The sequence below is a fragment of the Gopherus flavomarginatus genome, chromosome 15 (assembly GCF_025201925.1).
Source record: "Gopherus flavomarginatus isolate rGopFla2 chromosome 15, rGopFla2.mat.asm, whole genome shotgun sequence".
Lineage (NCBI taxonomy): Eukaryota > Metazoa > Chordata > Testudines > Testudinidae > Gopherus > Gopherus flavomarginatus.
The window spans coordinates 12,047,709-12,070,184 of NC_066631.1; the positions used below are offsets into that span (position 1 = coordinate 12,047,709).

Below are 22,476 nucleotides of genomic sequence, written 5' to 3' on the forward strand. Positions count from 1 at the left end.
AGAGCTAAAGAGGCTGTTGGACTCTCCTGATCTGCCTCTGAACCATATAGGTTCTGTTTTGGTGCCAGCTGGGCAATCTAATGAAAGAGAAGGAAGGCCAGCATTTTATGTACAAGATAGCCTTTACTGAAGCTTATATGCCTCCATCTGTTACAAGAGTGAGGGCGTGACTCTGCTTCAGAGAACATTTCTTGCAACAGTTTGTCTTGTATCAGTTTCTTGCAACAGTATTTCCCCCCTCATTAATGTTAAACTAAAATGTTTAAGGTAAAGCGAAACAGCTTTATCGATGAGATCTGTGCAGCAATGATTTATGTAACGGTAATCGCCCAGAGCTCTTAGGGCTGGTTGATTCAGGCATCCCTGGGCAAATGATTGATGTATATTATTTGATGTTGAATTATCTGTGTTTTAGATCTCCAGAATCTTACAACAATAGCCTAAATTTAGAGGGGAATGGGGGGAAAGCAGGTTATAAGATACTAATTTTCCTTTCTTCCCACGTCTTCTGGCTGTCTTCTATTTTTATAACTGTAGAAATGTTCTCTTTTCTGCTGTTGTATGCTACCTATTCCAGAAACAGGCTGTTATTCTTTCCCTCACCAACTTCTCCTACAATCATCCAGGAGAAGGAGCTGGTCTGATTTGCTTGTCCAGACTTGGAATGTTGATTTTTTTCCTTTATATGTTTAATAATATGAAATTGCACCTGATCTGCAGTAACCTCAGCAGCGCAGCAGCTATTTCAGCTCTAGCTTACAATCAACAGATAATTTAAGGTATTAACTTTGAATCCCATTTGCATGATGGGATTGAATTAGCATGTGCACTGCATTGTTTAACAAACTGTCTTTCTCTCCCTCCCCTTTTCTCTCTTACTCACCTTCCTTCCCTCCCCATCCAACCTGCTGGTGCTTTGATTCATATCTTACACTTGCCTTTCTTTCCAACTTTCCTCTCTTCACACGTCCTCGTTCTCCCTCCCCACCCCTAATTTTTCATGCGTGACCACACGTACCCCCATTGTCTTCTCCCCATGATGCAACGAGGCAGTTCTGACACTGTCTGCTCCCCCCGTAGTGCCAGGCTTCTGTTGTACAGTTGGGGTGGACTGGAAATCTCTCACTACTCCGGCATGCCTTCCTCTCACCACGGACTACTTCCCAGACCGCCAGAGCTTGCAGAATGACTACACTGAGGGCTGCTATGATCTGCTCCCAGAAGCTGACATTGACAGGTTTGTGCCAACACGTCCTCTTGTACAGTCTGTTGCATTGAACCAAAAAGTTCCAGATAATCCCAGGCAGGGATGATCTGGTAGAAGATGAACATTTTGTGACTTTCATACAATATATAGAGTTGCCAACATAGTTAGTGGTGGAATAGATAGCCTTTCTCTGTAGATGACAGCTTTGCACCTTGTCCACTGGTAACATCTGTTAGTTTTAGAAATTTAGAAATTAGTTTGGGTAGAAAACTTTTGACATGGTTGTTTATTTACAAAAAAAAAAAAAAAAAACAACCCCCATATTTCTTGTGATAAATGTCCTGGAATACAGAGTATCTCTTTAAAAAAAAAAAAAAAAAAACACACACGCACACTCCTCCACCACATTTCCAGAGATGCTTTGTTGGGAGAATTTTTTGAAAGGAAAACCATCGTGATGTGATAAACCAAAAGACACTCTGAGATTCTCTTGCAATTCTGCAGTAGCCACCAGATAGCAGAATACTCTTCCCAAAACCATGCATCTTCCTTTCAACGTCTCTGAAACTTCCCACCAACTATGAAGTAACAAAACAGAGCTATATTGGCTACTGCCCTGTTAGGAAGGAATAAAACCTCTTGCAATGAGAGACTAAAATATTACACTTTAGGCACTTAGAAGGTATAATAAATGGGTTTATTAAAGTAAATTAATCTGCTTGGAGAAATGTCTGCCCCTCTGGGAGCAGGATAGCAGTATTCAGGAGAAGAAGGGAATATAGGGGCTGTTGGCTACAGCAGAGCACCAGGAGTGAGGACTTCTGGGTTTTATTCTCAGCTCTCCTGCTGATTGGCAATGATGAGCCAATCTTTTAACCGCTTTGTGCCTTAAATTGCCCCTTTCTGAGGAAGGAAAGTGTTCTCACCATTTTAAAGGTGTTTGAGTTTAAATTCATGTTACTGAGCTGCTTTGAGACTGTCTGATGAAAAGTCTTATAAAAGTGAATATCATTATGACTATATTTGCTAAATAGTACAAGTGCTGAAAAATACAGCTGTCAGAAGTTTAACTGCTCCTGTTGTAAATAAATCTTGATGGTCATAATGCCTCTTATTGTCACTAGCTTCAGAATTGTTTGCAAAATGCCAACTAATATTTCCAGCCAGTTTGGTAATATCCATCCCCATGAACTGTTGATAGAAGTGCAGCTGTCTTACATCCGGATCTTGCAAGTAGATCTGTGCAGGCACAAGGCTCCACCTGTGCAGATTCCACTGCAGTAATAGGGCCTCAGTTGGGAAAAGTGGAAACAAGAGCAGGTGTTTGGCCAGTTCCTTAGCTGATTGGTCTTGTGATTAACCCCTTGTGCTCAGGAGAGATGAGGAAGGTGTGCAGATGACAGCCCAACAAGTGTTTGAGGAGTTCATTTGTCAGCGTCTCATGCAAGGATATCAAATCATTGTGCATCCCAAACCACAGAAACCAACTACCACTGTACCACCCCCTCTGAGCAGTAGCCCCCTCTACAGCCGAGGTGAGTGTAACCTGCTTTGTAGCTCCTTTACTCCATAATAAATTCTGTCCTGTCTTTCCTTCACTCCTCTTCCCCCAACAGCCTCCACAGTGATCAGTCAGACTCATTTTTTCTCTTCACATTTTACTTTGTCTTATGTAGTTTGGTTACTTGGAGGGAGAGATTTCCAGATAGGGAGCAGCACAAGTGCAGACAGTGGAGAGTCAGCTGTGATTGCAGGAGATGGATATGGGGTTGGGGAGGTAGGGCAGAGTGTATCCAGGAAAGTAGTTCTGAACTCTGTTTGGAGACTTATAAGAAATGGGCCCTGTACCCACTAGGATTTGAAATATGTAGGTGAGCCTGTTTAACATAGTTCGTGCTAACACAGGTTTAAATACAATTTGCCTAGTCACTGTAGAACAGGTACAGCTATTTCTGAAACTTTTTTTTTCAATTTTAGTCTGGAATAAGTCTTTTGAAACATGACTTTAAAATGGCTGTGTCTAGTCCAGAGTGGGCAGGGTTAGCCAGAAATGTCTTAAAACCATGCTTCAGCTAACGCAGTTTAATACCCAGTGTAGATGGTCTCTAGATTATGTGAGGTAATGCGGTCCCGCTTCCCTGTGTTGGAATCACAGTCTAAGTACAGGATTTGATTTAAAATGTTAAGTATCAGAGGGGTAGCCGTGTTAGTCTGGATCTGTAGAAGCAGCAAAGAGTCCTGTGGCACCTTATAGACTAACAGACGTTTTGGAGCATGAGCTTTCGTGGGTGAATGCATGCATCTGACAAAGTGGGTATTCACCCACGAAAGCTCATGCTCCAAAATGTCTATTAGTCTATAAGGTGCCACAGGACTCTTTGCTGCATTTAAAATGTTGTTAATGATGTCTTTTGGACAAAGTTTAAAGTAAGGGGAGGCTTGAGGAAGGTGAATGTGTGAGAGTAGGAATGAGAATTATTACCCTTCGTGGTTTTGGGTGGGAAGGAGAGGCTTAAATGATGAGACTTGTTTGGAAAAACACATTAAGGGATTAATTCCAGGAATGAAGCACAGAGAAGGATGGGAAATGGTGCTGAAATTACCAGCCCATCAGTTAGGTGCACAACACTTCCTGCAGCATGTCTGCTGCTGATCTTGCTGAGCAAGCCTTCCTCAAAGAAATGGTATTAAAGATGACACTTGGTTTAATTCGTGTTTGGAGGCTCATTCATGGAATGTTATGTTATAGGTGCAGTTTGTGCAACAAAGCTGTGACTATTAACATAGGTGAACAGAAAGATGTTCTCTTTATGTATTACTTATAGGCCTTGTATCACGAAATCAGCCTGAGGAGGAAGATCAATATTGGCTGAGCATGGGCCGTACGTTCCACAAAGTCATCTTGAAGGACAAAATAATTACAGTCACTCGATATCTGCCAAAGTGAGTATCTCTCCAGTCAAGTAAGTTAGCACCACCTGTCCAGCGGACTTGCTGTCTCCTCCTACCTGTATTTGCTTGGATGACTGTATTCCGTGCCTTCTGTTTCAAGGAGCTGCCGTTGATAGTGCCAGGATTGGTGAGGCTTGCTTTGTCTTTGTCAGGTATCCTTATGAGTCTGCTCAGATAAACTACACCTACAGCTTGTGCCCTTCACACTCTGACTCTGAATTTGTCTCCTGCTGGGTCGAGTTCTCCCACGAGCGGCTGGAAGAATACAAATGGAATTACCTGGATCAGTATATCTGCTCTGCTGGCTCTGAAGACTTCAGGTGAGAGATCTCATTTTCCATCCTGATTGCTCTGTGTCCTATTTTTTTTTCTTTTTCCTTTTGATCTACAATTGACCCAACATTTTTCCCTGTGAAGGCTTGAATAGCTGTGGTGACGTGGTACTTGAGGGATTGTTTGACCTGCTTTCATTTATATGCTATTATCAGCTCTGTTACCCTTGTCTCAATTTTACATAGCACCATTTTTGTATTGCCTGATTTTGGTGCAAAGTCTCACGCATGCTGGTATTTGTGATCTGTTTCTTACCCGCCTCCATCCCCCGTGCATGCAAAAAAGTACAACGATGTTTTGTCATCCTTGGACAGTTTCCCTGACTTCTCATTCATTTCTAGATAAAATTCAAATTTTCTTTCCTTAGTTTTTAAAACCTTCTGTGGACTTGCTCAAATTACAGACCTTGCTTGACTGTGCTCCCTCCCTTCTGTCGGCTTTAAAACTGGCCTTCTCTTTGTCCCTTCAGAGTATCTCCAAAGGGGTTGAGCGCCTTTTCCTCTGTATCATCTGTCGGGTGAACCAGCCTCCTTGTATCTTTCCATCTCATTTCAAGTCTCAGCTGAAATCCTCTGTGCCTTAGCCTGTATCTCTGAAATTTATTTTCCTTTTTCTTTTTTACACTAAAACCTTGTTACAGCATTGCCTAATGCGTTACATTAAAAGTGAAGGTCCATGTGACATTATCAACCTGGAAATTAGTTTTTCTGTACTGTTTCAACATGCTTTGTGGTAAATACCTCCCACTGACATTCATCCTGCTGAATGCCCCATTGCATGTAGGTCATTTGATGCTTAATGGCACAGCCATGAGATCCATTAAAACCATGGATGTAAGCAAGTATTAACTCTGTTAATTGAAGTGGGAATGCAGTGGGGACCTGGTGATCTTTGCAGTTGTAACTCAGTGATATTGTAATCTGCTTGTTGGACTCTAAGCAAGTTGGCACACAACCATGTTGTATAGAATCTGTCATTCACAGCTGTGAGATATGCTGTACCCTGTCTGCTTTTTTAATTTGTCCACCATGTTCCTTCCTCCAGCCTTATTGAGTCACTGAAATTCTGGAGAACGCGCTTTCTGCTGCTCCCAGCCTGCATCAGTGCCACAAAGCGCATTACAGAAGGTGAAGCACACTGTGATGTGTATGGAGACAAGCCCCGCTCCGATGAAGAGGAATGGCAGCTCTTGGATGGCTTCATCCGCTTTGTGGAGGGTTTGAATCGCATTCGTCGGCGCCATCGATCAGACCGGATGATCAGGGTAAGTCAGTGTTGTAACTAAACTTTAGTGGGGTGGGAGGCTGAATTTTTTTAAGCACTTCTAGCCCTCTAGTAACGTTCCCAATTGACTGGCATTGCAGTAAGCAGTGCTGTACTGTACACTACGCCCGTTGGCTTCATTGTTTTCTGCTCAGAGACAGTCTGTTGCTGAAACAAGCCTGATATTTGGGAACCACCATCCACTGAAGGACTCTTTCACTGCTTTGTACTGTGGCAATAGTGAATGTGGGGGCATTGTGCATCCTGCTTCTAAGGGAATGATGCTCAGAAGATCCCCGTCCTCTATGGAATGAAACGATATACTTTTCTGAACTGAGCAGGCTGAGTGCTGCACTCAACAGCTCGAGTAAAGGAAGTCATACAGGTCGGTGGATCCGTTGTCTATAACTGTACTTTGAGAGTCACCAAATGGCCAATACTATTAGCTATTGCTTACAGGTATATGAAATTCACCCGAAGAGTCCTGTGCTGCTTAAGAAGTGTATAAATGAAGGAGAGTATGTTTAGTAACTTTTCTAGTTCAGGGGGGTCTAATTATTTTTCCCATCTTAGGTTTTGTCTGCAAGGGGGAGAATGAACCACATACCTATTTCAGAATAACTCGCCTGTGTGGAGATACTGTTCTGGAATAAATTCTGAAATATTTACTCCATTTTGTGAGCACGGTAATTATTCCAGAACAAAGTCACTTTTATTTTGGAAAAGACACCCGATGGGGAGCTACTCTGGAATTGCTATTCTAGTCAGTTTCCCCGTGTAGAGAAGCCCTTACTCTTTTGTTACGTGCTGTCTCCAAAGTATTATCACTGTTATAAGGTGTGACTTTTTATTGTTGATCAGCTGAACCTTGAAGACCTTGACTCATTGTTTCCTCTTCTGTTCCATTTTACTTAGAAAGGGGCTGCTATGAAAGGCTTGCAGATAGCTGGCCCAATCTCCTCTCACTCTCTGGAGCCTTCTGGGCCTCCTGTTGGGAAGAAGGGAACCTCAGCCCTTTCAGCCCTATTGGAAATGGAAGCCAGTCAGAAGTGAGTCTGAATACTTTAGTTAATAAACACCCTTATCACAGAGCATCCACCTGGCACGGGCTTCAGCACATTGGGGAATTTATCATCAAACAAAAGAAACACCTCAGATTTTGCTCCCTGAGAGGAGTTACAACAGTGAGGAAATGCCATCCTTTTCAGTAGGACAGGATATGTTACATCTGTACAAGTGCAAGGGTAGCAAAGAGATAAGATTATATTAGTAATTTACAAGGACATCATCACCGTAGTTTCTTGGTGCATCACACGTGAAACATGTTTGTACCACTTGCTACAGGCAACAATACTGGCCCTACCCCCGAATGAATCACCTACCCACTCTGAGAGAAATAAGGAAAGTGGAGGAAGTGGTAAGGAAGTGCCTTCGTTTAGATCCACCCAGCACAGTCTTGGGTAAAAAGATAAGCCTTGCACCGGGCTCTGAAGGATGATCATCTCTGACATTAACAGTTCAGAAGGATTGAGCTCCACATTTGAGATACTACCATCCAGGTGGTAGGATACAACACAGTCAGTATAACATTACTTTGTATAGAATTGTTCATAAAACATTTGAGGATATGGTTTGTCGAGTCCAGTAATATATCATTAACATCCTTGAGTTATAACATCAGACATCAGCAGGTCTCTCAACAGCACTCACATTTCAGTAATGAAGCTCGTGTTCATGCTTGCTTATATCCATTATTGTTACTGTTCTGAGGGTACTAAACATTATATGGGAATGTGTGTGATATATTAAGACTAAGCTAGCAGGAAGGCTGTACCAATGTCAGTGCAAACAAAACTATTTCCAGACCCTTGCTGAAGACACCCTGCTTCCAATCCGTTAGTACCCATCTATGACTGACAGCCATAGCTACTCAGATGATCTATCCATTGAGTGTGTAGGAGAGAGGCAGTCTCTAAGCTAACCAGATCCCAAACCATAGAGATCTTTATGGTTTTAAACCAAGATTTTTAGTGACACAAGAAATTTGTTTGGAATCTCCTGATTAATGTTGTTAGAATATTCAAAATCTTCATTATGAACTAAAACACTTCAGAGGAGGTGGTAGGAAAGTTACTTCAACTCAGGAAATATAACGTACAGGGAGGAAAGAGACTAAACAGGGAATTGGAATTTGGCATGACACCAGCACTTTATCACACTAGGCTGCTTTGCTCTCAGTGCTGTGGGTGGATTTGAGAGTAAGTCCCATTATCACAGACATTCTAACTCCTTGTTAACGCCCACTTGTGCTAATCAGTTTTACGCACACACTCGCATGCTCCTTCCAGCAAGAGGAGAGAATTGAATTCAAGTCCTTGAGCAGGTGACACCAGCAGGGAGGTGAGTCTTGCAGAAGGATTTTTGAAGCCACAGCTCATAGACTGTAGGAGACACTGTTGGTTAACTATGTTTGCGCGCTAGCTTTATGAGCTGTCTTCCTTCTCTATTGGAATAGCTTCAGTGTGTTTGATTTTCTATTGCAAGACTAAAGCCTTGTCCACAGCTGAGATTTCAGCCACCAGTGTAGCTGCACCAGTGCAAACCCTCTGGAATGGACATGTCTTGCACTGGTGCAATACAATTTATATTGGTGCATCTTAGAAACTGAGCTACCTTGTTTTAAATCACATCCGCGCTGAAGATTAGTTATGGGTGTGGCTGCACTGGTAGCTAATAACTCAGCATAACCAAGGCCTCAAACTTCCTAGCTACCTCTTCCCTCTGTTTTTGTGTTGGGCTTAGCAATACATTGTGGGATGAGGGCAAGTACCTGTTCATTGTACATGAAATGTCAAGTAATCTTCTTTTCTGTATCTCAAAAATGTTTGTGTCAGTTCATACTGGCTCTGTTTTGACTGAATGTCCATATTTGAGATTCATCAGCTCAGGCAGAAATAGTCTATAGGTTCATGTGAAAAAGAAAAAAAAGATATATTTTGGCAGCCCCAACTGCCATTTTCCTCTTAAAAACAAACAAAATGCTTAGTACTTGTAAGAGATTTTCACTCTAACAACTCCCATCATAATACAACAGAGTTAGTCGCATTTTATAAATTCTAGTACTATTCCTTCTGCAAATCCCTATGGAAAGTGCTCTATGATAGCTGCATTTGCACAAAAGTGTCTGGCTAAAATGGCTGTAAAACTGAGGCTAAGTAGATGTGTTACCAGCAATAATTTAGGAATGATGGTGAGTAAATTCCAAGAGTGCTGGTACCAGATATACCACTGAAAACAAGGAGTTTGATGCTCGTGTACTAGGGGAGAGCTTTGAACATATTCAGAGGGCAGCAAGTACTGTGCACTAGGAGAAGCAGTTAATAGATTCAGGACTCCAAGGTATTGTGTATATGGGGTAAAATCATCCTTTTCTAAGAAGCAGATAGACCCTTTTGAGGTTGAGTGTATGGGAAAGCATCTGTCTCTAGAAAGCACAGCAATGCTTCCTCCCAAAACAATAGTTTTCAGCCAGTGTTACATAGTGTCCCAGGTTGGACCGTACAATCTTTATGGCTTTTTATCCTTTGTTTTAGGACCCTGGGTGAGCAGCAAGCAGCAATGCTTTCTGGGAAGAGCTCTTCCCAACCTGCTGAGAGTGGGAGCATTGCCATCACTCCCACCTATGTGGACAGCCCACGCAAGGTAACAACACTCTGGCCCAGTCTCTAGTTGATACTTGAGAGAGTCTCTTCTGAAATTACAATCACTCCAAGAACTCTGTTACACATAGATTCCACTCTTGATTTGCATATGTGCCATGCATGTGAGATCAGATATGTTTAAAGCTAGCGACGTCTGTTGGGGCTGCTGCTTTGCATCCTAGATGTCCTTGTGCATCTCCCCACCCCAAAATGGCAGAAAGGGTGGGGCAGGTCCAGCTGTCCCTCAGTTCATTCTTAACACTTGTGGCAGCCAGATAGAACCCCTGCGGCGTTGGCCTGCTGCTCTGTACACTGTGCTAAGTTAGTCTTCTTGCCCATTGGCAACACACAACTTGTTTTGCGTTATTTTAGACAGGTTCAGGTTTTAAGATAGAAACATCACATACACAGCCCCATACAGGGGCTCTGGCAAAATATCAGAAGCTAAATCTCTGAGGTTTGAAACCTGCCCCTTGTGGGAAGCTTCAATGCCACTTAATGATGAGCTCTTTAAGTGTCTATTTTGTTTAGGAGAGGGACATATTCCTGAGCGATGTACCATGTATCACCTCTTTTCTAAGCAAACTCAAAGTTAGAAAAACCTGCTTAAAATTGTTCCTCTTGGAGCACTCTGCAAGCTCATTGGACACTGAAAGGAAGGATTCCACTCTAGACCTCAGTCCTCCAGTCTGTCATTCTCCAGAGCCCCGGGGAGCCAAGATTCTACCCTAAGCCTCCAGAGCTATGTTGACGGAGAAGCTACAGTTATTTGCCTCCGTTCTGGCTTTGATGACGTCTGATGGGGTTGGAAGGAGCACTGCTCTAGAGCTGAGACACAGGTTCCTACTGAGTCAAGACACAAGATTCATAAGTCTGACCTGTCTTGGGATTAACTGTCGAGGGGCAGCCAACAGCCTGAGAAGGGCCCCTTTGGTACCTTCGTACGGACCATTAAGAAAGTGTCAATGGTACAGTACCCGGGGCATATACAGCATCCCCCTAAAGATCTGTGTTTGAATGTAGTTTGTATTGCCAGTGGAACTGGCACTGAAGTTTTGACTTTTTCACTAATAAACATGTATTTGTGTTGGAGACATGGACCTCGCTGAGCTGCCTGAGAGGAGAAGATCGATACACTTAAACTTGGAAAAGCTAGGTGCAGAATATGAAGACTGAAGTACATTTGCAAACCTTCAGACCCTAATTTGTGCTATAAAATCTCATCTTAAACCTCTACTGCATAGTAACCTGCACTTCTTCACTCTTCTTCCCTAGTTTAAAAACCACACTGCTTTTTGCACCATTGCTGGGATTTCGCATAGCAGGACGCGGGGGAGGAGAGCGATATGGGGAACCAGCATGCTCTACAGATGGAGGAAGGAATAGCTTGGCTGTCAGTGATTCCTGCTGACTCCGCTGGCAAAATGTTTTATCACATGCTATGTAGGAGACCTTGCTCTAAGCACAAATGCTGCTGGCCATAACCATATTAAAATCTGTCCTTCATGGAAGATTTAGTGTAGAGTTCAGACAAGTTCATCAGTCACTGGCAGTGCTTGGATACTCCAGTGATAAACTCTTTTATAAATACCTACAAATAGAGATTTTAAAGAAAGCAACGGGTATTTTCACATTCACAGGTTACAATTAAATGTTTCCATTTGTATATGAAAGATTCCAAACAATAGCAAATGTCATCATGCAACTTCAGACTCACCCAAAAACATCAATACGAGCATGTCTCAGACTTCTGGAATACATGACCTCATGCATCACATAAACATCCTAGAGCTCAGAGCCATCCACCTGGCATGCAAGGGATCCTTGCTGCTACCCCTGGGATCAACGATCAACAACAAGTGCTGACAGACACTACCACAGCTGTGTGTTACATCAACAGACAAAAGGGAGCATTCTGAGTCAGTTACACCAGAGTGCACCTTCCCAGGCTGCAGGACACTACGGTGGATCAATTCAGCAGGCAGTTCTCAGACAACCATGAGTGGTTAGCATGATGAGTTAGCTTGGTACAAAAACTATCTGGGGAACACCTGGCAGTTTGTGAAGTTGCTTTCATTGGCATGTGTGTTTGGGGCCACAGCTCACCTGCCATGTTCCTGCACCAAAGAAGGTGCCAGGTTTATAACCATGTAGTGAAGTCCCTGAGGACATAAGTCATGTATACATGTACCCCAGATACAGACCCAGCTTAGTAACTTCAGACTGGAGAAAGGCTTGTGCCTAAAGAAGGCAACAAAGAATGAAAACACAAATGAAAACCTAGAGAGGATCAATTGCTTTATCTTTTGTGGGAGGAGGCTCTTGGCACAAGTCCTTGGTTAGCAGCAAGGGAAGAGTCCATGCCAGGTATGTGTGTAGGAGGGGGAGTGCCCATTTAATTTGTGCATGCTTTGACATTGGTGAAATAGTTTCTCTACAGTGAATTTCTCTCCCGCTCCCCTGCACTGTAATAGAATTTGAGGCTGTGCTCAGAGCTGCATGTGCTTGAACAGGCCCATGATCAGTGTGATGGTCTAATGTGATTGACTGGGGCATCTGTAACAAGGAGGCAGAATATCTCAGAGCAGAGTCTGCTGATGCTCTGAACTCTGACGTGCCTGCCTATCTGGACAGAGGTGTCTTTTTGGTTTTTCACTCCTTCCCTGTGGTGACTGCACATTTGCACAACGCTGTCTTTGCTTTTCTTCACCTCCTTGTTCCTGTCACTGCTGCCGCTGCTACTGCTTCTACTTCCTCCGATGCCTTCAGGATGGGGCCTTCTTTATGGAGTTTGTTCGCAGCCCACGCACGGCTTCGACCTTCCACCCACAGGTCAGTTCTGAATCAGATCTTCCCATCCCTGGCATCAGGACTGAAACAATGAAGTGCATCTCAGGTCCTGAACTTGTAACTGAGGAAACTGGGCCTGGGCTAGTTACCACATGTGCTCACTGGTTTCTGCAGTGGTGAGATGTGCATTGCACTAAAAGGACAGTAATTAATATAAAGGGACTGCTGGTGAATGCACTTATTTCCATCCACAGCTCTGTATTTGTATTAAGTTTTGGATACTCCTGTACCCTTCTTTGTTGTTGTTTACTTGCCAAATTCTCAAACTTTTGCTTTCACATAGTTAGTAAGTTCCTGATTTCTACCTTCCTTCACTAAACAAGGATGGCAATAGCTCTTGTTTAATTTTCTGTTAAATATCACCCGTGGTATCTGCTTGATAGCTGGTGCTGTAGAGAACCAGGTCAAGGTGCCACCTTAGAATTCTTAGGTCACTCAGGGGTGGAAACATTGTGGAATTCACTATGGTCTCATGGGGTAGTAGTGTCAGATGCCATTTGCGCACTCCTTAGTAGTTGGTTACAGGGTAATACATCCTCAGAGAGTGCTGCTAGTCCAAGCCAGCTCTGGGGTTGGGAGGGATGAATGTGCTGTAACTTCAGTATGGAGCATCTGCCACTTTTGGCTGTTTCGAAAGGGCACATTTTGCAAAGTGTGAGAGCTTGGGTGGTGGCAGTGAGGAGAGGTGACACAGAGTAAAGCCTTCTCCAACCCCCCAGAATTGCCTGTCATCTTCCATCAAATTCCTTGCCAAGCGGAGCTGTATGCCGTCAGTCAGGCCCCGTGCTTGAATCTGGGCACTGTGGAATCACAAAGGCAGATCAGCCCTAATTGTACACCTGTTTGAGTTAGACTTTCTCTGCTGTTCGTCTCCTTCACCCACTCCTCTTATGTAGCTTTTACATAATTTGTCTTTCCCTAAGCCATATGTGTTAATGGCAGATGGCAGCTGATAATTACAGCCTGTCTTTTGCTGAATCTTTCTGCATTCCCATTCTTTCTGAAAGGCTTTTATGTTAATTTTTGCTAACTATTCAGTCTGCCATGGACTAGTACAAGTGTTCCTGCGGGAGGAAAGTGTCCTGTAGTATCACTCAGTGACATGGCTGTGGGCGAGTGCCAATCAGTCTCCTGATACTACCCTAAAAAAAAAAAAATCAAAGATAGATGGATTATGGCTTCTTTTTAGAGAGAGAGAGAGAGAGAGATATGTGTGCATGAGTGTTTTTTGTTTTGTTTTGCATAATGAAAGCTGCAATCCCTCTGCTGAATTCACTTGCTTCAATCTCAAAGGAAGAGCTGAGGTTATCTTTTAAATTGCTCACCACTTCTATTCAGTGACTTGAGATCCTGTTCTATCAGTTGCCATGGCTGTGTGGTGGTGCTTATTCTCTTAAATCTAAATCCTTTCTTGTTCATTTTAAAATTTGAAAATATCAGACTGCCGCCAGCTTTGCTGCCTTGCCACCAGTTCTCTTAGCACGGTTGCTGCTTACTTGATGATCTTTGTTAATCTGGGTCAATTTGGGACACTGATGTAATGAATTGCAGAGTTGTCAATAACTCTGACCAAAACAAGACTGTGTTTGTCTTTGTTGCATATATATGGTTGCATAAAGGACTGCTTGCCCCAGGAAGAGTCTGAGCTGGGGTGCTTACGAGAGGCTGGGGTAGTGGAAAAAGGATTGTGCTGTGAATTACATAAAGGTGTTGCTATGTTGCGGTCCTTACAGGTCTCTATAGATCAGACAGTTCCTCCAGCCCTAGATGGCAACATGTTGATAAACACAGGCCAGTCAGCTGATAGGGGCAGCACTCAGCCCCTTGGAGGCTCCCAGAATGTAGGAGACCAGGGATATGCCACAACTGGCTCCATTGAGAACAGGTAAGAAGAGCACCGCAGTTCTGTAATGATATTCTGTTCAATACATTCCTCTTGTTGGTAACAGGGGTGGGGGTACTTAGCATAGGAAATATAGGACAGTATGTGCTGTGCTCATGCCAGTGTCAGCATGTCAGCACTGGAAGGCACATATCACTTGAAGACCATGTTCTGTGACTTAGATGAAGAATGCTGTCCTTGAATAGTGGCACTAAAACGAGTCTTCTAGCCCAGTTGTCCAGCACTGAATGGACATGAGCCTGATTTTCCTCACCCCAGCAGTCTGCTCCTTCCAGAACTTTTTTGTGGTCTATTAGGGGAGCACCAAGCCAGGGTTTGAATGGACATGGAAATCAATACCTTCTCTTCTCTGAGGAGAAAGGGGTCCCTCCAGTGCATAGTTGGATCAAGTGGGTTGTTGGAAACCAAGGGTTCCAATCTGGTGGTGAAACACGGTGGGGGAAGTGGTATTAAAAATAAACTATAGTAGCACCTGTTTCCCATGTTAGTATCTTTAAAATAGCGTGTTTTAAATTGCTTCTGAACTACAGTGCATTCAATTGGGTTTGTATAGCATGAGTAAATCCAGTGCAAAAATGTGCTTACAGCTTTCACCTGTTCTTCCGTCATCTCTGTTTATTCCTTAAAGGTAACTAACTCCTCCCCTTTGCTCTATGCTTCACTAAGGAGGTTTCCTGAGGCGAGAGCTACGTACGTGGACTCTCCTCCCTTTTGCAAATTACTGGCACATGCACCAACAACCGAAGATAAAACATGGAACAATTATTGCTGTGAAGAGAAGAAACAGCAGCTCTCCTAAACATCTGCCAAACTAGACTGGCAGCTACAGAACTGTTAAACACAATTTTATTTACTTTGCAGCTCTCAGCAGTCTTCTGCAAGCTCCCTGACTTCTTCCTCCACTCTGATCGAGATTCTTGAAGCCATGAAGCACCCCACGTAAGTTTTGAGTCAAAACATGCCTCAAATCTCACTGTGAGACTTTGAAGCAGGATTTGATGGGTGGGCATCCAATGGAAGAGTTTCATGATCTATGGTGGAATAACTTTTCTTTAGCAATCGTTGTATTATTCAGTTCTAGCCTCTCCCAGCAGGAGTCACTGTAGAAATTAAGGTACAAATGTGGCTGCATAGAGTTCAGGTGCTACAGTTCCAGGCGTGCCTAAGCAGGAACCACTGTAGAGGGAGTAATTTAGGAGCTTTCTCCATTGCAAAATACAAACTTCTGCAGTCTCAGAGACTAATGGTACACAAGCTACAGAGAACTTCAGAGTTCTCATTCTGGGTTTTCCTCCACTGCAGTAGTAATTTTTCTGTGTTTCTGTGTGATGTCAGTTCATGTTAATTACATGCTTAACTTGTTGGGATTCAGTACAGGGATCCAGCTTCTATCTGAACAGAAGGGCCTCTCTCCGTATTGTTTCATCAGTGCTGAGGTAGTCCACTGGTTGGTGAACAACCTGGAAGGGGTGCAGACCCAGGCTATGGCCATTGACATAATGCAGGTGAGAGAATTGACAAGAGGGCTGGTGGATGAGCCAGAAATGTCCCATTAACTGGGGAAAGTCTCTCTTTCTCTCTCTCTCTCTCTCTCTCCTCTCAAAATCCTCTTAGTAATATATTTTTCAAGAGTGTCTCTACTACTATGTATATGTAAGGAAATGTTACCTTCTTTCACCAGGTTTTTATACCTCTCCTTCCCCCAATAAGTGTTAGTTTTAGATGGAGATCACAATAAATATACAACAATGTTTGTTTTGTAAGTCAGATACTGGCTGGAAAAAATATTTTCTTCAATGGTTTGATTTTAGATATCCTATCACAGAGCAGCATGATGTGCAATAGGTGTTGCATTTTTGTCCCTGCTGGTGTGATGGTGGCAGTTTTACATACTGTCTCACACTGACTGGTGGTTATCAAAAGCCCTAGTTTTAGCTGGGAGTGTAAGTCACTGCAATGTGGTTGTATTTTCTTCTAACTGCTGTGAGTACTAGGGCTGTCACAAGAACAGTGAGTATAAAACTGTTCTGTTCAAGGATACTTAAATAAGTACGTACACGTACACACACACACACACACTTTTTCTTTTTTTTTTTTTTTCATATGGTAGGTTTTTCTCTTCCCTGTTGAACCACATCAGGGTTTGTGTTTTGAGGCTCAGAAATGCTCTAGAATTCACTTTTACTGAGACTCCACATCAGTTAGCACAGAGAATCCTAGAACCTTTCTGAGCCCTGAAGCCACGTGATGGCTACTTGCAGCTCCCTGAAAACCCATATGTAAGACAAAGGCACATAAGTAAGAGGGCAAACGCTGGAGGTAGTAGGCAGATTGGAAAGAGACTAGTTGTTAATAGGGAACTTTGAAGGGACAAAACACAATTTATCTGGAAGATGAAGACTTCTGACCCTGTTCACTACTAGCCTGCTGTGTTTTCGGCATGTCTAGGGAAGCACTTCTGCCGTTCTCATCTTTACAGGTGAGGTGCTTGAACCTTTAATGTCTCCAAAGGCAAGACTCGCTTTCCTAATGTTTCCCCATTCCCACCCCAAAGCCCCGATTCATCACTGAAAGCTGCTTTTCATTTGTTTTTTTCTTTAGAAAATGCTGGATGAGCAGCTGATTGTTCACGCATCTGGAGAGGCCTTGCGCACCTTCATCTATGGGTTTTACTTCTACAAGATTGTCGTTGATAAGGAGCCAGACCGAGGTCAGACTTTGATGTAACTACTGAGCTTTCCACTGTTGCCCCTCAGTGTAGACCTTGAATTTTGTTGAGTTGTAGGTGTTGCAGCAGAAGTTTATCCTGATAAGAGATTTGAAAAGGGGAGCACTCTTAAATAAATGTTTGGAGGATGGGGGATAGTGTATAGGGATCCAAAGAGATGCCCTAGCCTTTGTGAATTGAACACCAAAAAATAAAGGGTAATTTAATGACAGATGGGCAATTCAGCTCTCCCCACCCTCCTCACCACATACCCTTTAGAAAAGATCACCAAATTTCCTTAACCTGTCAACTCATAGGATGGGAATCGGAGGACAAATGTGGTATCTCCAGCTCCCTCTGAACCTAGGCTCTAGAAACTCAGGAAGTGTAATGGTAACCTTGTGTGTTAAGGGGTCCTTGTTCTTGACTGACAACTGTTTCCCATTGCCTTTATCCAGTGGGTATGCAGCAGCCACCCACCATGTGGCACACAGCAGCAATGGACGATTTCTCCACTTTCCAGAGGAAATGGTTTGAGGTGGCATTTGTGGCAGAAGAGCTCTTGCACTCAGAAATCCCAGCATTCCTCCTGCCCTGGCTTCCCAGCCGCCCAGCCTCTTATGCAAGTAGGCACAGTTCCTTTAGCCGCAGTTTCGGAGGACGGAGCCAGGCAGCCGCACTATTAGGTAGATGCGGAACACAGATGACATCTGGTGAAGTACAAGGGAGTAGTTTTGAAGGGGAATAGCAGCCAACCAAGGGTATGATCTCACGTGGACCAGTAACACGCTGCAGATCTCATGCTGGCCGTACATTTGTCATGCAGGTGATCTCATTGTCATGTCTCTGGGATGCGTTTCACTGGCTGAGAGGAATAATCTGTACTCTCTGTTATTTAAAAGTAAAATAATCCCACCTTCCTCTAAAGTTTGAGGAAGAGCTAATACTCATCTCCCATCTTCATGGGGAGCAGGTGTGACTCTTCAGAACCGCATGATGAAGTTCAGTCCCTGCTGTGCACATGGAAATGATGACATGTAAGAACAACAGAGCCCCAAAACTTCACTTAACTAAGTCTAAAGTCTAACACTTGCTCAACAAGTGTTTGCCAGTGGTAAGAGCCCTTGTGATACTCCACCTGTGAAGAGTGGAGTGTAGGAGAGTCCTGTGTACTGTGACACTTGGAGACTGTGGTGGCATCAGTCTAGGCTGAAACCCTGTGTAATGGGGAAGAACTCCAGGTCAGGCACCTGGGACCACAATTACAAAAGATACCAGCAGTGTGAATGAACTGGGGTTTTGAATCTGGAACATCAGGGCATGCAATGGGAGTATCATTATCCAATCTTGAAATCTCCTCCTTACATTGTAAAGCACTTCTCACTGGAGTGCCACAGAGACCACATGGTGCCTTTTCTACCACTAACAGCCAGTGAAACTCACTAGTTATATGTCCTAATATGTGTGCTTTGTCATCTTGTTGCATTTCCAGGCCAGCTTGAGTCACTTGCTCCTGCCATATGCTATTTGTTCCCTGTAAAACATGCTAGAAAAGTCATTGCCATGACTTCAGATTTATAAGATGCATCTTATAAAGTCCCATCTAAATTAGAAAGAGAGAATCCCCAATGCTCTTCTATGATATGTTTGACTCTTCTGAAGAGAAGTGACATCACCCTTCTCCTTGTATAGTAACTGTATCTTCTAAATCTGAAGCTATGGTAATCTGTCTATATTTTTGAAAGCTTTTTTCGAAGAGGAACAGCATAAGAAAGAGAAAAATGAGGGGAGGGGCCTAGAACAATAAGCTAACAATTCTATTATCTTAAGCTACCATGTGAGCAGGAGGCTCTTTATCTGCTACACACTAATGCTATCATTTTGGCCAGTACAAAACCTTATTGGCATAATTAATCAGCCAGGTGAACTTGAGCCCAACCTGGTGTCCAGATAGTGTGTGGTTCAGAGGACTGAGGCTTAGGAGACCTTGGTTCTGCTCTTGAAACTATGTCTGACTCACTGTGCAGCTTTGGTAAACCACTTCACTTCTCTGTTCCTCAGTTTCCCCATCATAAAATGGGGATAATGATCCATAATCAGTTTTGCTGTCCTGGGATGAAAAGCGCTTCCATACTGCTGCTGTTGTCCATTATGGTTTGTTCTAAAGGATGATTGGATTTTCCTGCAGTAAACAATGTGGTGTTACCTGTTCTCAGAAGGAAACAAGTTTGTGTGCCGCTTTAGTGCTGTTTCTCATCTAAAGACTCCAAAAACATTACCAGTACATCTGAGGCAGGAAGCTTTACTAATCCCAATGGCAGCCGGTCCACGTGACTTCATTTGTTCCTCTCTTGGCTTTGGCTGCATTTGATTTCTTCCTCTCCTCCACCTTCTCTAAATGTCAGCCTGTGATATGAAACAGCATGCAAGTGTTGGGAGCTCTGGAACAAGCTCTGTGTACCCGTAAAATCCTTATCCTTGCCAACTTCCCTCTGATTTGCCTGATGATTGTCCCCTTTCCCTTCCCAATGAAAATCTGATCTGTGATATACGTAATCTTGTCCCTTTTGATTTATAGCAATGCATGCTGCACTAGTAATTATAACCATGTACATAGTTAATCTGTGGTTGAAGAATAACCTGTCTGCTCCTCTCCAATGTGCACTATAACTCATTAGTTAATACTGGTACAAGACACAGTTGGGAAGCAGGTGAGTTCTCTTAAAATCAGCCAAGTGTATGGAAAGTCAGAGGTCTCCTATTATAACGTCTAATTAGGACCATTTTCTAAGAACCCATTTGAGTCTCCTAAATTTAGAGACACTTAAGGTGCTAATCCAGTCATAGTTTTGGGATTGTTAGGAGTGTTCCTATGGGGATTTGCCTCCAGTTGTTTGGTCTGCGAATAGAGGCACCGGGTAAGGTAGAACAAGACAGTTTGCAGTCTTGATGGAGAGTCCTGTGTTACCAGTAACTTGGAGGCAGAACCATCTACCAGTGGAGCAGGGAGTTCATTCTTCAGCGTGTGCTAATTTATACAAATTGGCTGGTGTATTGTTGTGTCTGGCGGCTTCGCTGGCAGACAGCACATGCCTTCCTTACTGATTGAGCTACTTCTGCTTTACCTCCTATTGGGATGCTGCCCTCAAACATCCCAAACTGGGTTTCTGTGGTGGTTCATCATTTACGTTACATTGCATGGCTCCTGAAAAGCTGGTATTGTAACTTTAAGATGAGCCCCCAAGCCACCCACAACAGTGCATCTTCAGTGATATCTGAGTAAAAAGCAGGAAGAAAAATAAAAGAATAAGACGTTTGGTATGTCTGACAATACCTGGCCTAGATGGGAGTTGGAGGAGATAAATCTTTGCCAGGAAGTGATGAGACTTATTTACAAAAGAGCATCTTCATGATGCTCTCCAATATGACATCTCTGGCATTTATTATCATTATTTCTTTCTTTCTCTTTTTCCGTTGCCAAGCTAAAGTAATTGCACATAAACAATAGGATGTTGTACTGTTAACCCAGCCTCCCAGAAAATGGTCTCCAGACCAATTAGAACAGAAGCAAAGGTGGGAACTCTGCCCCTGCCCCAATTCCTTCCATCTTGGGGGTGAATTTCAAAACTTAATTGGGAACTTTTAAACGCTAAGACTACAAAATATGAGCAATTCCTTTCCTCTGCTTTAAAAATACCAAACAGTTAATGAAAGACAGTTCAAATATGCAGTTTGGGAAATGTCACAGAGATGTTAACACAGCCGTAGTGCATATCGTTGGTGTTTTATGTCCAGTATTGAACAGCATAGAAATATATTAAACTAAGGCATGTAATAAGAAAAACAAGAAATGGCAGCCTAGTTTAAGGGGTAGGGCCCTGGACTGGGAGTCAGGAGACCTCGGTTCTATTCCTGGCATTGCTGCTGACTTGCTGTGTGACTTTGGGCAAGTCCCTCCCCCTTCTTGTGCCTCTGTTTCTCTTCCCACCCTTTGTGTTTTAGGGCTGGTCTACACTAAAGCTGTAAGTCAACCGAAGTTATGCTACTTCAGTTACGTAACTGAAGTTGATGTAACTTAGGTTGACTTACAGAGGTGTCTACACCACACTGTGTCAACAGGAGACACTCTCCTGCTGACTTACCTTGCTCTTCGTGGACAGGAAAGCACTCTCCCATCGACTTAGCGGTCTTCACTAGACCTGTTAAATCGACACCACTGCATCGATCGCAGCAATGCCGAGTTAGTTGTAAGTGTACACAAGCCCTCGCTTATTTAGAGTGTAAGCTCTAGGGAGTAGGGACCTTCTTTTACTATCTGACTGTACTATATGGCCTCGCACAATGTGGCCCTGATCTTGGAGGAGGCCCCTAGGCACTACAAAAATACTAATTTAAAAAAGGAAAAGAATGTTATCTAAATGCAATAAGCTAAAGATGATAATGCTGTAGGAACCTTTTTGTTTTTTTTTCCTTTTTAAAAATTTTAATGTGCCGCCTTAACATTGCATTAATGTAGACCACTTTTGTGGGACTCTGGAATACTCCTTCCCTGATGTAAAAATGTGCAGTGTTGTGATTTATATGGAGATATGTAAAGAACATTATCATCAAATTGGAATGCCTCAGAGGCAAATGTTACACGGTTAACCCTCCATAGCACCTTCTGTTCCACACTGGAATACTACTAAATTATAGAACAACTCCACTTTTAATTGGTAGGTTCAGGGACTGGCTCACTTCCTAGAGGAGAGAATCCCTGTCTACCCCAGTTTAGATGTCACTGGACTGTTTAGAGTAGTATTTTCTGGAGGAAAGGTATTGGGGCAGCAGAGTTCCCTGGTGTGGGTGGAATTCTCTTCTCCTTTTCATTCTTGTGATTTAGGCTAGCAAGATTCTTGGACTATTTTTGTTGGCCCTAAAATGCAAGGCAGGCAGATGAAGCAACCCATGCCTAAAACTAACATCTCATTTTAATTTTCTTTCTCTCCCCTTTCCCCTCCTGGATACATATTTTTTTTTAAAATCTTGACTCCATATCTGCATAGCTGCCACAGTACCCGAGCAGCGGACAGTGACGCTGGATGTGGATGTGAATAACCGTACTGACCGCCTGGAATGGTGCAGTTGTTACTACCATGGCAATTTCTCGCTGAATGCGGCCTTCGAGATCAAATTGCATTGGATGGCAGTAACAGCAGCTGTTCTCTTTGAGATGGTAAGGGTCCTTGTGTCCTGGATGCTCTCAAACTTGCCAGACTGATTAAATGTGTGTCCTTACCTGAGTCCGCAGGGAAATTCAGCAAGGCAATTAGTGGGAAGTTCTAGGACAGATGCTGTGGAGTGAAGTTTGTATCTTTTTTGAAGGACAATTTTGCTGATTGTTGCCACTGCTATGCATGTGTTGCTGAGTTTGAGTCTCTCTTATCATTGCTATAAATCAGTGTGTTTAGTCACTCTATCCTAGCTGTAGCATTCTCTTACTTCTGATGGGTTAAATTCACCCTGTGCAGAGGGCCAGCACGAGGCCAAGGTATCATTTTAAGTCTCGCTTGAGCCACTG

General features: G+C 43.2%; 1 protein-coding gene across 13 annotated transcripts in view; it reads left to right on the plus strand.

Annotated features, from left to right (window-relative positions):
- Positions 1-22,476, plus strand: part of DEPDC5 (DEP domain containing 5, GATOR1 subcomplex subunit) — a 63,544-nt gene that overhangs the window by 34,851 nt on the left and 6,217 nt on the right. For 6 of the 13 annotated variants that reach the window (XR_007769527.1, XM_050924330.1, XM_050924331.1 and 3 more), the window contains 14 exons: positions 1,054-1,237; positions 2,582-2,742; positions 4,033-4,150; positions 4,312-4,479; positions 5,537-5,756; positions 6,671-6,804; positions 9,349-9,457; positions 12,226-12,288; positions 14,040-14,191; positions 15,071-15,148; positions 15,582-15,714; positions 16,811-16,919; positions 17,375-17,602; positions 21,962-22,131. Coding sequence is in view for 12 of the 13 variants with exons in the window: in XM_050924330.1 (XP_050780287.1) it covers positions 1,054-1,237; positions 2,582-2,742; positions 4,033-4,150; positions 4,312-4,479; positions 5,537-5,756; positions 6,671-6,804; positions 9,349-9,457; positions 12,226-12,288; positions 14,040-14,191; positions 15,071-15,148; positions 15,582-15,714; positions 16,811-16,919; positions 17,375-17,602; positions 21,962-22,131 (2,027 nt within the window). In the remaining variant the exon portion in view is untranslated. The remainder of the gene's footprint in view (positions 1-1,053; positions 1,238-2,581; positions 2,743-4,032; positions 4,151-4,311; positions 4,480-5,536; positions 5,757-6,670; positions 6,805-9,348; positions 9,458-12,225; positions 12,289-14,039; positions 14,192-15,070; positions 15,149-15,581; positions 15,715-16,810; positions 16,920-17,374; positions 17,603-21,961; positions 22,132-22,476) is intronic. The other 7 variants (XM_050924323.1, XM_050924324.1, XM_050924326.1 and 4 more) reach the window with 4 other exon arrangements.